This window comes from Palaemon carinicauda, chromosome 15, assembly GCF_036898095.1.
Source record: "Palaemon carinicauda isolate YSFRI2023 chromosome 15, ASM3689809v2, whole genome shotgun sequence".
NCBI lineage: Eukaryota > Metazoa > Arthropoda > Malacostraca > Decapoda > Palaemonidae > Palaemon > Palaemon carinicauda.
Genome location: NC_090739.1, coordinates 61,745,125 through 61,759,784, shown reverse-complemented (window position 1 = coordinate 61,759,784; position 14,660 = coordinate 61,745,125). Strand labels below are relative to the sequence as shown.

Genomic DNA, 14,660 nt, shown 5'->3' with positions numbered 1-14,660 from the left:
CTGAAGGATCTCACCCTCAAGACACTTTTCCTAGTGTGCTTGGCTTCGGCTAAAAGGGTCAGTGAACTTCATGCCTTCAGTAAGAACATCGGCTTTTCTACAGAAAAAGCCACTTGTTCACTTCAACTTGGTTTCCTGGCCAAAAATGAACTGCCTTCTCGTCCTTGGCCTAAATCTTTTGATATTCCTTGCTTATCAGAGATCGTAGGCAACGAACTGGAAAGAGTATTATGTCCTGTTAGAGCTCTTAAGTTCTATTTAGCTCGTACTAAGTCATTACGAGGTAAATCTGAGGCATTATGGTGCTCAGTTAAGAAACCATCATTGCCTATGTCAAAGAATGCTTTGTCATATTTTATCAGATTTTTAATACGAGAAGCTCATTCTCACTTGAATGAGAAAGACCGATGTTTGCTTAAGGTTAAGACACACGAAGTTAGAGCTATAGCAACTTCAGTGGCCTTCAAGCAAAATAAATCTCTGCAAAGTATTATGGACGCGACTTTTTGGAGAAACAAGTCAGTGTTCGCGTCATTTTACTTAAAAGATGTCCAGACTCTTTACGAGGACTGCTACACACTGGGTCCATTCGTTGCAGCGAGTGCAGTAGTGGGTGAGGGTTCTACCACTACATTACCCTAATTCCAATATCCTTTTTAATCGGTCTCTTGAAATGTTTTTAATATTGTTTTTTGGGTTGTACGGAAGGCTAAGAAGCCTTTCGCATCCTGGTTGATTTGGCGGGTGGTCAAAGTCATTTCTTGAGAGCGCCCAGATTAGGGGTTTGATGAGGTCCTGTTGTATGGGTTGCAACCCTCAATACTTCAACTCCTGGGAGTCTTTCAGCATCCTAAGAGGATCGCTGGGCTTCGTGAGGAAGACAGACTAATAAGGCAGAGTAATCGTCTAAGTCAACTTCCTTACCAGGTACCTATATATATTTGGGTTTTGTTATGATATAACTGTCAAAAACTCTAAGCATATACGCTGTAAACTTAATTAACTCTGGTCTCTACCCACCACCATGGGTGTGAATCAGCTATTATATATTCACCGGCTAAGTTAAATATTTAAAAATTATATTTTAATTATAAAATAAATTTTTGAATATACTTACCCGGTGAATATATAAATTAAAGGCCCCCCCTTCCTCCCCGATAGAGACCCAGCGGGATGAGAAGAATTGGGTCTGTTTACATGTATATACGGTATCTGGCCGATAGTTGGCGCTAGTGGGCACACCCGCAACCTTCATAGCGATCGCTCGCGAGTTTTTGTGTGTTTTTTCTGTCGAGCCGCCGGAGGGCTCAGCTATTATATATTCACCGGGTAAGTATATTCAAAAATTTATTTTATAATTAAAATATCATATTATGAACAATGCAATATTAATAAGAGATGTGAAGTGGAAATAGAGATTTGGATGAAAGATCAGTTTAATCAATATGTTCCACAAAGTTTATTGATTATACAAGCAAATGTCAGTGGTTTTGTGGCTTAGTGAAGGTGTTATTGGAACTTATTTTTCGGCTTAGGGTGTATTTTAATTTTCACACATTTGTTTTTGAAACTCAGGCTCAGGCTCTTGTTCTGATCGTTTCCCTCAAGAATTTTAAACATACCTTACAGTACAGTATGCGATACTTTTTCTCTATTTTAGCCACTATTTGGTATTCATCCTATCTTGTTTTGGAATTCACCTTAATTTGTTTTATTGTACAGTACTGTATATAGACCACTAGCGTAGGCTTTGAGTTTCCCAGAATAGCATCTGTTCTTTTATTGGCGTTCTATCATGCATAAAAAAGTCCTGTTTTAGATTGGTACATTAGGTTTCAAGTCAGATTTACAAACAATGAAGGTTTAACTTATAATCCTAACAGTAAAACTCTCAGCAATTGCTCATCCTTGGGTGGGTTAATATTATGACAAATTTATTTGTATTATTGCTCCACTTAATATCTACTGTATTCAGTAGTTATTCATGCCTTAATCATTTAATAATCATTATCTTCAACAAAAAATAATGCCATGAATCAATTTGGTAAAGGATTCTATCCAATATGGAAAGCAGGTCAGTATGGAAAAAATGAAGTAAAGAACAAACTATGAAATAGGAATGGCTAAAAATAAAACAAATTAAGATAAGTGTTGAATAAATTTGAAATGAAACCTGTCTTGAAAAGTTCTCAAGATGCCCAAATTGATATCATACAAAAGACTTTAAAGAGAGATGGCATGTCCCATAAAAAAAGAATAATTTCAGCCTTTAAGCTGTCATTTATCTTAAGATCACTAAGTACATGCATGTGAAATAGACCACTAATGAAAGGGTTGTTTTGAGGTGTTGCAAAGGTTCTGGATAAACCTTTCAAATGCGACCATGTCTACAGCAGATCAAGTTCTTGTTTAAAGGCTTAAAGGTTTCAAGGCCACTCATGAATGGCAAAGGCAAGGGAGAGTGACATTGCCCTATCAAGCAAATTATTAGGGAATGTCTTCTTTTGGATTTATGCTATGCATTTCTATGTGGGTTGATCAATTGATTTATTGTTGGGTGATAATGATCCTCATTTTCTTTGTCACTTGCTTGGGAAAAGAGTGCGAGTGAATATAAATTGTAAAAATTGTGGTTCCTTAACCGTTCCTCTTATGTAAAAATGTTTCTTTAATCTCTGACCACTTAAGAAATCCATTCAGAAAAGAAAATTAACTTTAAGTTCTGGGAAAACTCCAGAAAAACTAGTCTAGTGCCACTCTAGGTATTACCAAAATATGTCTGCAAGACTTGATAGTTTTCTGTTCGAAGCCTTGGTGTATTGGGATTTCTGTTGAAGGGTATTTTTCAACTTGACATACAGTAAATTTCTGTGCTCACTGAAATCAAAGTTGGACAAATTTTAGGAGGCTTAATTACCTGGTTGGAAGAAAATCAAGGCAATGGTAAAATGACAAGTGCAGAAAACACTTGTCATGGGCCAAAGAAATACTGGAAATACCTTCCGTATAAAGTACAGTACCTCTATTTGCATGGCATTTCAAACTGTACTAAAACTTCTTTGCAGCATTCCTTAAGTCTTTGTTTCATAATTTTAACTTTTCATCTATTCCCTCAGGTCTCCTCTTGGCTAACAATCCGACCTCTACAACTTTTCATTGCTCCAGCTTTCCCCAGTCACACAAAAACAAAGGCTCTAGTCATGCCATATGAAATTTTTAACAAGTGACACGATGGCCTATATAAACTAAACTAAAATATTAATGTTATTTTGTAAAGGATGGTTTGCAACACACATTGTAAGCAGTACTGATTCGATAATTTATACATTTGTGTATTTGGAAATGCTATCTCTGACTGATTTCTTATATCTTTACAATTTTATTGTAGTTTGATGTACAGTAGTTACAAAGTATGTTCTTGCACCTTAGGTTTTTAGCGGAATATATATTTTTTTTTATTGACATATGATGTATTTAAATGTAGTCAGTATTCCATTAGGTTTAGAAAATCCCAGCCATACACTTATCAAATTAGATTATATCTTTTTATGGCTGACTTTTGCTTTTGAATTAAGCCTGCCACTTTTATAGGTAATGATGCAATATTTTTTTTTACATTAATTGTATTATCATATTGTGGTAAAGAGCCCATGTTGAACAGAATAGTGTAAATACTTTTGACATTGTAGTAGCAGTATTTTTCCACTGTATTGTCTTCAGACTATTGTATTCAAGTTATAGAATTTTGCTTGCTTAGTGATGTTATGAAGGCATTTTTATATTTCTTTATGTCTATTTTCAGTTATGTTGGTGTTTTGTCCATATTTTATCTGATGGCTATCATTGTAGAAGAGTTCTATTTGGGAAGCTACCCAAAGGGTCCTGTGATAATATATGATTCTCATTGGTCAGAGGTTAGTAACATCATGTACAAGTACATATCAAAGCAAGATTTGGCTAACTCAGAGATGCCAGAGTGCTTCTACTGAAATACAAACTTTTGTTATTTTACAATGTTTTTATTAGTGGTATCGAGCACTTTTTATTTGATTATATCAACAAGCAAAGTGTGCCAAATTCTTAAATTTTTTTATAGTTTGGTGTCATCTTGAAATAATAGTTTTGGGTGTTAAAGAGCATCTTGCATATTAAACTCAGATCTTTTTTTTCTCTGGCAAAGCATCTATAATAAAGAGATATTTCAGTTTACGAGTTTAATCCGTTCCGGGGGTGAACTTACAACCCAAAATGTTCGTAAACCAAAACAATTTTTCCCATAAGAAATAGAAAAATTAATTTGATGCATTCCACACATCCATAAATACTTTCACATGTACTGTACTCATTTTTAAATTTGTGATAATAATTATTGAACAATTTGTAAACCCTAATGTCAGAAATTAATACTAGTTAATAATTTACAAGGAAAATAGGAAAAACACTTTAAAACAATTTAAATGGCATGGAAATTAGATCAAAAGGTTATTACATGACAACACTCCTTTCTCGTCTCGTGCAAAGCCCTAAAAGGCTTCCGCGCTATTTCTTGTACTGGCATAACCGTATGTTGTTCCAAGAGCTTGGTGTTGTGGCTGTGGGGAAGGATGTTTGGCACACTGGGAGGAGACTAATGCAGTATGGAACACCCATTGCGAATGCTATAATCCTGCCTGTCAGTGTGCCTGTCTGATGGGCGGCTGCCACCAAACATTTTTTAGCTGGTTTTGGCAGCTGGCATAATAACCTACCTGTATAGGGTTGCTTTTTCTTAACATCAAATCTTTATTACCCTAACACTCATTTTTTATTTTCCTTCTCCAAAAGTTTTTGGCCATTTCCCCTTATACAAATTACCTAAAAGCTTTCTTCTGTCCCCTACTGTATAATAGAATATAAAATGTTACCAAGGAACCATGGGTGATTTTTTTTTAGACATACACCTAGTTTAAAAACTGATCGCACCTACACAAAAGTTAATACTGTCTACTTATCCCTTGTGTGTGGGGATGTAAGTCAAAATGCTTTAACACTCGGGTTGTGAAATAAGTTCTCTTTTATTCTCTTGATGTTTTGTAGCTGGCGTGACAATCGTATGACATCCTCAGGCCAATTAGTTTCTTTTTGTATAAAGATTCACTAAATGTGTTTGATTGCATCCTTTTGAAATGAATGCGAGTGTCGTTTGCTAACAAGTTTAGTCAAAATGGTGGTAGGAATGAAAGGACCTGGTACTATGCACCCAATCTTTACACCTGCTGCTCTTACCTTAGAAAAAAGGGTCTTATGATATGGCAAAATATATTTATTTTGTGGGCAGTAATTGAGTCCTCTCTTCTTAGAATGAATAGCACATTAATTTTCGATAGATTTTATGAAATGATTGATTCTTCGTTAATGCTAATAGCACCAGAGGTAGGGAGAGCTTATTTGATAACAATAAACACAGAATTACAAACTCTCTTGGGTACAAACACTTTGTAGGCTCTGGATGCAGTTACATGAAAACTTGTCATTCATGAAAGTAAGTAATGAAATATTTTTTTAGGCTGATGCAGTTATTTGACCTCATTGGAAATTTCTTGGGTAGGTAAGTCAAGAGGTAATGAGGATCAAGCAATGATTTTTGCCAAGATTAGAATGAGTTTGTGAAAAGGTTTATTCAAGTTCAATCGACAATGTACTACATGGATAGAAATCTACTTTAGCCCACAAGTGTACAAGTATGTCAGTCTTCTTAGGTGCTTGATCTGGGAAAGGTAAGTGGTAACCTGGGTATATCCTCTTTATGGTAATCTCCAATAGGTCTACCATAGAATTTCTCTTTAGTTCTATAATATCCAAATACATTGTTTTGATGCAACTACTTTGAGGAAAGGTTTGTCACTTTTTGCCAAGAGTCTGCTATAATTTTCACCCCCTTGGCAAGAATTTAGGAAAACTGCGAGTCTCTCTTTTCTGCTTGGTAGAGAATTTTTTCTGTTATGCCTCCCAAACATTTCCCAGTTTTCTATTTTCCATATTCCATAAGTATAGGGGCAGTGGAATTCTTTAATATTTTACACGGCATTTATTTAAACCGAGGAAGTGAAAGGGATTCTTATCCGGTTATGAACAATTCCTGTAACTGCAAGTGTCAGGTTCCATGTAAATACCCATAATTAACTGAAAACTTTGATTAACTGGATCCATCACTTTAGTCGTTATATTTTTGATTTTTTGGAAGCTGAAAAAAAAAGACTTTATTTACCATGGTTATTTGAGATTGCATGAAAAATAGTTGTTGAAATTAAGTACAGTATCAGTAATTTCTTTATCTTTTATCTTCCTCTCAGTTTATCATGACAGGTGTAGGCTTTTGTCTCTAGTCTGTAAGAGATCCTAGAAACGCCTTAGCAGTGATATCTGTGCACGTTGTTTGTTTTTAAAGATTAAAAGTAATTCAAGTACTTATTTAGAGTGTAATTTGCTACATTCTTACATTCATTGTTTAATAAAAAATTTGCACAACTATAGTGCTATGAGAACATGGGGATTAGTTTTGTAATAATCTTATGGTACCATGTACTTTTCAGTATGATATACTGTAATTTCATATTCTATATTCATTACAGGTTGTCAATGTTTTGCCTACCATATGCTTTGGCTACCAGTGTCACGTAAGCAGTGTCCCAATATATTCATGTTTGAAAAAAAAAGATGGTCCAACTTTTGCAAAGGTAAGAATGTGCAATAGTTTCTCTATTTATCCCAGAACTTTGATTTACTGCACCAAGAACACTACTTCCTATTTCTTAGTTTTTTAAAGCATTAATTTCGTCAAGGTCATTAATCTTTTTTTATCTTGTCTTTCCAAGAAGAAAAATTCCACATGACTGTGTCTTCTTTGTCACAAATATATCTTTTGGCTCCTAATATCAGACAAATCTTCCTTACCTTAATTCATATAATGATCTTATCCTGAAACAGATTTTAGTTAATTGTATCATTGGTTATTCTTTCAAATACACACTTGAAGGGTAAGTGTGAATTTTAGAGCTTTTGTTGGTCAGTTGATGTTATATTATTGAAGTGCAGTTCTTTGCGATTCAAGCAGTTGTAGCATTAACTGCTAGAACTACTAGTTGTTGTTAGAATCAAGTAAAGAAAGTCAAATTGCAAAATAATATGGTGTTGGGGATGTAGAAAGCTATCACTCAGTGAAATCTTTGTCTTTTGATTATTTTATGGAGGAAATAGGTTATTGTTGGCCTTTCAATGAAATGCATATTCTTAAAAGTCAGTGGAGGAAAGGTTGTAACACTTGTAGAAGCTACATCAATGTTCTTGGGTTAATCAATAGTTTGAGACTAAAGTTATTAGAAAATAGCATAAAATGGAGGTCAAGGCTTTCCAAATTTGTGGAACATCAACCACTTTGTGGGTCAGAATGCCATTGCTCAATGAAATCCATAAATGTCACCAAGCTTAGTAATTTCTTAACTGTAATATAAACAATTGAGATTATCAGCAATCCCCAAAACAAAATTGGTTATACAGTATTCATTTATATTTAGAAAGCTGTCTGTATGACAAAATTTATTTCATTAGCATATTTTTACCTTATAGAGAGGGTAAGGTACGGTACATAGATTATTATTTCTCCAGGCATGTACCCTATACACTGTAGTTTATTGTTTTTCCAGGCATGTGTGTCGGCAATTTTTGTTTGCTTGACTATTTATACTATATCAGCAAACTACGGATATCTCACTTTTGGATCTCTTGTAAGTGGTGACGTCCTTTTGTCATATGATGCAAGAAAGGTACAAGTGCTTGTTGCAATTATTCTTTTAGGAATTAAATCATGGACTACATATCCAATTCTTCTTTTTTGTGTTAGGTAAGTTTGAAATTTTATTTACTGATGTATACCATATACTGTATTTGCATTGTGCTGATCTGGATAGAACGGATTTTGAGCGAAGCGAAAAATCTATTTTTGGGTGAGATAGCCATGGCGTCCTGATGGAAGGTTCCTGTTTGGTAGCTTCCTTGGGTATAAGACTACTAAGATATTCCCAGAGAATTTAACCACAGGTTATCACAGAATTCTAACTTCTGGAGCGAGTATCTCAAAGGTTTCCCTTTAAGACATCGTAATACAACAGGGGACACGCATGTCTGGTCGTGCCACATAGCTATCTCCACCCCGAACAGGGTTAACGCTTCGGTGTGTAAGGGCTGAGAATAGCTGGGAGCCGTTCCACAGCTAATCTCACTCGTGGCTACTACTGATACTCGAGACGTAAACAAACGGACGCCATTGCTCTAATGACGTCACGAGCGTCTTTATCCTGGCGCCAGTTGCTGCCCATCACCATGATACAATTGTGTAGGGTGGGAACAAACTGACGAAGTAGTAGGGAGGGTCCATCAGGACGCCATGGCTATCTCACCCAAAAATAGATTTTTCGCTTCGCTCAAAATCCGTTTTTTGGGCTCAAGCCATGGCGTCCTGATGGAAGAGTACCAGAGAATCAATGTATCGTGGTAGATTTTCCCCCAGAGTTAAGTGCCTAGGCATTGACAAAATAGCAAAGTAATCTTAGGTAAGAACCATAGGAACGAAGTATCCTGCCCCCCATTGGTAGGAAGTTCCCATGGGCTATGCCGACGTCAAAGTGGTATTGAAGGGCTATTCATCTTGACAGAAGAGCTTTTAAGAGCTTAGAGATGAAGCAGAATGTTTGATATTTGTATAGGAACATTCTGAGTAGGCCAGTGGTGGTTGGGCACTGTGTGTAGGGTTCATCTCCTGATTATCAGAAGTAAGTATTCGAGTAGGAACCTTACTGAGACAAGGTGAATATAATTTAAGAATAGACATCTTAAATTCTTCATGACCATAAGAAAGGAGGAATAAATAAAACTATGACAGTATGTATTTCATAGTAAGTAGGAGCTGAAAGAGACGCACAAGTAATAAAATAGAAATTTTATTTCACAATGCAGAAAATAAATAATTTACAGCAAAAAGTAAAGTTCATTTACAGTAATAATAATGTACATAGAAATAAAGGCTTGCTCTTGAATCTGAAAGGGAATTTCAGGATTAGTAGGTACTCGTTCTCGAGGAACGCAAGTCTTTAAATAACACATCATGCTCAAGGCATGCGGCACTTGTGTAACACTATGACATTCCACCTGGGATAAGAACAGTTATAAAAGCACTAAGTGTTTTTAGACATCACTATGAATCACTCGAGGGTCAACATAGGCACCCGAAGAGTTAGAGTCCCAAGTAACTCACTGTTCTACGCAGAGTCAGGTGCAGGTTTCATAACACTACCTGCGGCTACCACAAAATGTTTGATTTCGTGCACTTGTTTCGCATAATGTTTAAAGAAAACTCGCGAGGACTTCCAGCCCGTAAAGTTCTTAAGGCTCTCGAAGTCCATGCTCTGAAAGAAGTTCAGAGAAGATGCCACTTTTCTAGGATCATGACCAGCGGGTGTACTGTTCGGATCCGCTCTGCGAATGAAGTAGGTGATTTTCGCTCTTAATTGTTTCAGTGACAGGTCGCTGCCCGATGTTTCTCCTTTGAAGAGTTGGCCTCCACCAAAGTTTGAAGTTCTGCGAAGATAGACCTTGAGACTCTCTACTGGACATAGAGAGACATCCTCCTTCAGGGGGCATATTCTCCAAGGGCCCCATCTTTTGGTGGGTAATTCATTTTTGGCGAGAAACGTCGGATCGGGGGAGAGGGTCACTTCTCCTGAATCAGCAAACAGGATGTGTCCCTCTTCTCTTGATAATGCCACTATTTCGCTGACTCGAGCTCCCGAGGCGAGAGCAAATAAAAATATAACTTTCTGAGTCAGATCCTTGAGGGGGCATGAATCATTGTCCAAGTTGGAGGCGAAATGGAGCACCTTGTCTAGTGACCAGGAGATCGGTTTCGGAGGGGGTGCTGGGCGTAGGCGAGCACATGCTTTCGGCAGTTTGTTAAAGATGTCGTTGGACAGATCAATTTGGAAAGCATATAGAATTGGTCTAGTCAAAGCCGATTTGCAAGTTGAGATCGTATTGGCTGCTAATCCTTGTCCATGAAGGTGAATGAAGAAGGACATACAGAAATCAATGGTGATTTCTTTAGGATTTTTTGCTTTAACAAAGGAGACCCATTTCCTCCAGGATGATTCGTATTGCCGTCTCGTGGATTCGGTCTTGTATTCCTCTAGGAAGTCTAGACTTTTCTTCGAGATCCCAAACCTCTTCTTTGCGGCAAGGGAGAGAAAATCATGAGATGAAGGTCCTTGATTTTCGATGATGAAGCGAAGACAGTCGACTTCTGTACTTGTTGAGAGAGAACTGGGCCCGGGAGAGGGATCAGCTTGGGCTGCAGCTCCAGGACCAGGGGGTACCAGTTGCTCCGGGGCCACTTGGGAGCCACTAGGGCCGCTGTCCCTTTGAAGGTTCTCAGTTTGGAGAGGACTTTCAACAGAAGGTTGGTGGGAGGGAACAGGTATATCTTCGACCATCTGTTCCAGTCCAGTGACATGGCGTCCACCGCTTCTGCTTTGGGGTCCTCGTACGGGGCTACGTACAGAGGAAGTTGATTGTTGTCGCTCGTTGCAAAGAGATCTATCTGAAGTTCTGGGACTTGATTGGAGATGAAGGAGAATGATCTTGCGTCTAGAGACCATTCCGACTCTATCGGGTTTGTCCGAGATAGAGCATCCGCTGTCACGTTGCGGAATCCTTGTAGGTGAACTGCAGACAGGTGCCACTTCTTCTTCTCCGCCAGACGGAAGATTGGGAGAAGCACCTGATTTATCTGGGGCGATCTTGAGCCCTGGCGATTGAGACAACGAACTACCACCGAGTTGTCTAGGGTTAGACGGATGTGGATCGAGGGTGGCGGGGATAACTTCTTCAGAGTAAGAAGGACCGCCATGGCCTCCAAGATGTTTATGTGGAACGTCTTGAATAGTGGAGACCAGGTCCCTTGAGCTTGTTTCAGGTGGGAGTGACCTCCCCAACCCTCCAGTGAGGCATCCGTGTGGATGTTGAGTGATGGAGGAGGGTGTTGGAGAGGAATGGACCTTTTCAGGGCCATTGCTTCCGACCACGGCTTTAGGAGGCGTCGAAGTCTGTTTGGAAGCCGTCTCTTGAGGTCTCTTCGAGCGATGGATGCCGATCGTCTCCAGACTCCCGCGGCATCCTTTAGCTGTGCACGAAGCACTGGGTTTGTCACTGAGGCGAATTGTAGAGAGCCTAGAACTCGTTCCTGCTGTCGTCTTGAAATGCGTTTGGATTTCAGTAGTCGCTTGACAGACCCTGCTATTTCCTTCCTTTTCTTCTGGGGGATGGAAAGGCGGTGTGACTGAAGATTCCAGTGGATTCCCAACCACTGAAACTTCTGAGCCGGAGAGAGGCGAGATTTCTTCTCGTTGATCTTGAATCCCAGGTGTTCTAGGTACTGGGTAACTTCGTCGCAAGACTTTGTACACTCTTCGGGCGAGGGAGCCCAGACTAGCCAGTCGTCGAGGTAGGCCATCACCTGGACGTTTCTTAGGCGGAGCTGTTGTACTATGGCATCCGCCAGCTTTGTGAAGATCCGAGGGGCCACATTGAGGCCGAATGGCATGGCCCTGAAGGCGTAGCTTTTCCTTTGGAGTCGGAATCCTAGGTAGGAGGAAGCGTGATGGTTCATTGGAATGTGCCAATAGGCATCCGCCAGGTCTATAGAGACCGTGTAGGAACCCTGAGGCAGAAGGGTCCTTATTTGTTGAAGCGTCAGCATCTTGAATTTGTTGTTCTCTATGAACTTGTTGAGGGGGGATAAGTCCAGAATGACTCTGAGCTTGTCTGAGTCCTTCTTGGGAACACAAAACAGTCTCCCTTGGAACCTGGTGGACTTTACCTTCCTTATCACCTTCTTGTTCAAGAGGTCTAGAACATATTCTTCCAGAATGGGGGTTGATGGTTGAAAGAACCGCTGGAAGATTGGGGGTGGTTGCACCCAACTCCAGCCTAGACCGTTCTTGATGATGCTGTGTGCCCAAGGATCGAAGGTCCAACGATCCTGGAATTGGCGGAGTCTTCCTCCCACCGGAAGCACTTCATTGCTTCTGGTGTCCCGAGGACTTGTTGCCTCGGCCGCTAGCTCCCTTTCCTCCTCTACCTCTGGAGGGACGACGAGAGGCGTCTCTGCTTGCACCCCTGGACGAGCCTCTACCTCTGGCATGAAAGGTAGTGGATGACTGCTCAAAGGCAGGGGTGAAGACCGGTGACTGTGACAACACCGGTTGGGGGACCAACTGAAAGGTCTGTTGTGGTTGGGCAACCACTTGGGAGGTAGCGGGTCCCGGAAACTGACGTCGTTGTTGACGTTGCTGGGGTTTTGGCTTCTGAGGTTTCCTCTTAGGCTGAGGTCCATCGTCCTGAGAGGTTTTCCTTTTTCTGGACATGCCCCACTTGTGGAGAAGGTTCCTATTCTCCGTGGCGGCTCTGTCAGTTATTTCCTTGACAAGGTCAGAAGGAAACAGGTGCTTTCCCCAGATGTTGGAGGAAATCAGCCTCCGGGGTTCGTGTTTCACGGTGGCACCGACAAACACGAATTCACGACAGGCTCTACGAGCCTTTATGAAATGGTACAAGTCCTTCATTACCGTGAGTAAGTGGGATTTGGCCAGTACCATGTAGTGATCGGGTACCGCTGTGTCACAGGCCATTACTTCAAGTTGGACTTGATGAGAAAGCGAAGCTGCAAGCCTCTCCTTCGTGTCTTGTTCCCGGCGAAGGAGGTGGTCGTTGAGCTTAGGGAGGTCTTCATTAAACTGACGTCCGGCGACGTCAGGATCGAGCCTACCCACGACGAAAGTATGTTGGACATCTTTCCATTGCCTAGTGTCAGGGGGTGTCACGATGGAGAAGGGTCTGCACTCCTCCAGTGCAGGGCAGGGTTTCCCTTCTTCCGCCGCTTTAAGGCATGCAGCTAAGGCCTTTTCCAGAAATGGAAGAATCGCAGTGTCAGGTGCGACATAGGTAGGATGCTTCTTGCTCAAGGCAGGAAGCTTAGAGCAGGTAAAGCCCCTGCTCTTAAATGCGTTGGCTAGCATAGCTTGGGCCTTTGCGAGATCGAACACTATCTCTTCTTTAGGTTCGGTCTCCTCCTTCGAGGCAGGTTCGGCACGAAGTCGGACGTAACAGTCCGGGTAGGCCTCGAAGCTTGGGAAGAACTCCACATCTTCCAACGGGACCGTGCCGATCTTGTCGCTAACAAAGATCCTGCCGGTTGCAATAACCATATGCTCTGCATACCTCCACGGGTTGGCATGAGAGCAAGCTGGGAGATCCTTGACCGAGATCTTCTTCGTGTCTCTGGATCCAATCATAGACCTGATGGACTCCTGGTTCTCCTTCAGTCTGTCGTCCATGACAGCTCTAATCAGTCGGATCAGTTCTTGGGTGGAAGAGGAAGGATCCGGGGTCGAGGAGGTAGACGGAAGGGACAATTCCGTCGGTGTAGGAGTAGGCGGAGGGATGGACGAGGGAGTAGCTCCAATCTCCGACTCGGTGTATTCCACCTTGTCTTCGTCCTCTTCGGCTCCTTGAGCCATAAGCGTCTTCTCCGTGTCTTCCGAGACGTCGGAGATCCGTTCATCATCCTCGGAATCTAAACGGCACTCGTGCATGGACTGAGCCATGACCACATCAGGTTCCACTGAAATTTGGACAGTGGGGATTGCTTCCTTTGGAACCACTGAATCAGGGGAGGCCTTAGGGAACAACAGGGACCTCAGTTCTTCGGTGGCCAGGTACGGTCCAGTAGCATTTCTCTGAAAACCACGCACCCACTTGCGCAGTTTCTCACGAGCAATGTCTCTAACCTCCGCTGAGGGAGGGTTATGGAAGGCCTCAACTAGATAGGCCTGGCAGACCGTACATTCCAGTGGATTCCAGAACTTCCAATCCCCTTTCTTGTCTGAGCAAGGGGCGTGAGTCCTGCACGCCGTATGTCCGTAAAACTGGGAGCGTTTCACAGCACAGTAGGCGAAATCGCACTTCATCTGCTCCTCCTGTGGAAGAAAGAGAAAATGAGTATGGGGGAGCCATAAGAATGGCTCTTAAATTAAGTTAACATTAATCATTAATTTTAACTTAAGGAAGGTGTGATGCATAGAGAATGAAACAGTAAAGGAGACACGCTCCATGCATCTCGCCCGGCTGGTTACCATAGGCTGGTCCTGGGATAATCCAAATGACCTAGATCATTGGATATAGTTTCCTAGGATTCCCATTATAATGGAACTCCATGGAAAGCCAAGGACAAGGTTGGGATCGAATTCATTCGGTTCCCAGATAAGAGCCAGAAGGCCTCATTAAGGTAATTGCTTCTGGCAACCAGCCGCGCTAAGATGCACATAGCATGCTGGAAATAGAAGAATGCAAAGAGACAGCATGATCACTAATAGAGCAGTACTAGGTACTGATCTCAGAAGCAAAGCAGCTTATCTATTTGCAAGGTAGGGCTATCTAGTCTTATGATAGCTAAAGAGAGGGGGTGCAAGTATTCTTGACGCCTCCGGGGCATCCGGCAGCCGCCGGCACGCCGGAGCTCGCTCCAGCATAGATTCTGGCATTAGAACAGACAATTTTCAAAGTCAGTTAGATAC

At 41.2% G+C, this 14,660-nt stretch overlaps 1 protein-coding gene across 1 annotated transcript in view; it reads left to right on the top strand.

Moving 5' to 3' along the window:
• The window catches only part of LOC137654628 (sodium-coupled neutral amino acid transporter 7-like), an 84,795-nt gene that overhangs the window by 54,709 nt on the left and 15,426 nt on the right, over window positions 1-14,660 (top strand). The window contains exons 6-8 of the mRNA XM_068388426.1: window positions 3,803-3,914; window positions 6,612-6,716; window positions 7,683-7,879. Of these exons, the coding sequence (XP_068244527.1) occupies window positions 3,803-3,914; window positions 6,612-6,716; window positions 7,683-7,879 (414 nt within the window). The remainder of the gene's footprint in view (window positions 1-3,802; window positions 3,915-6,611; window positions 6,717-7,682; window positions 7,880-14,660) is intronic.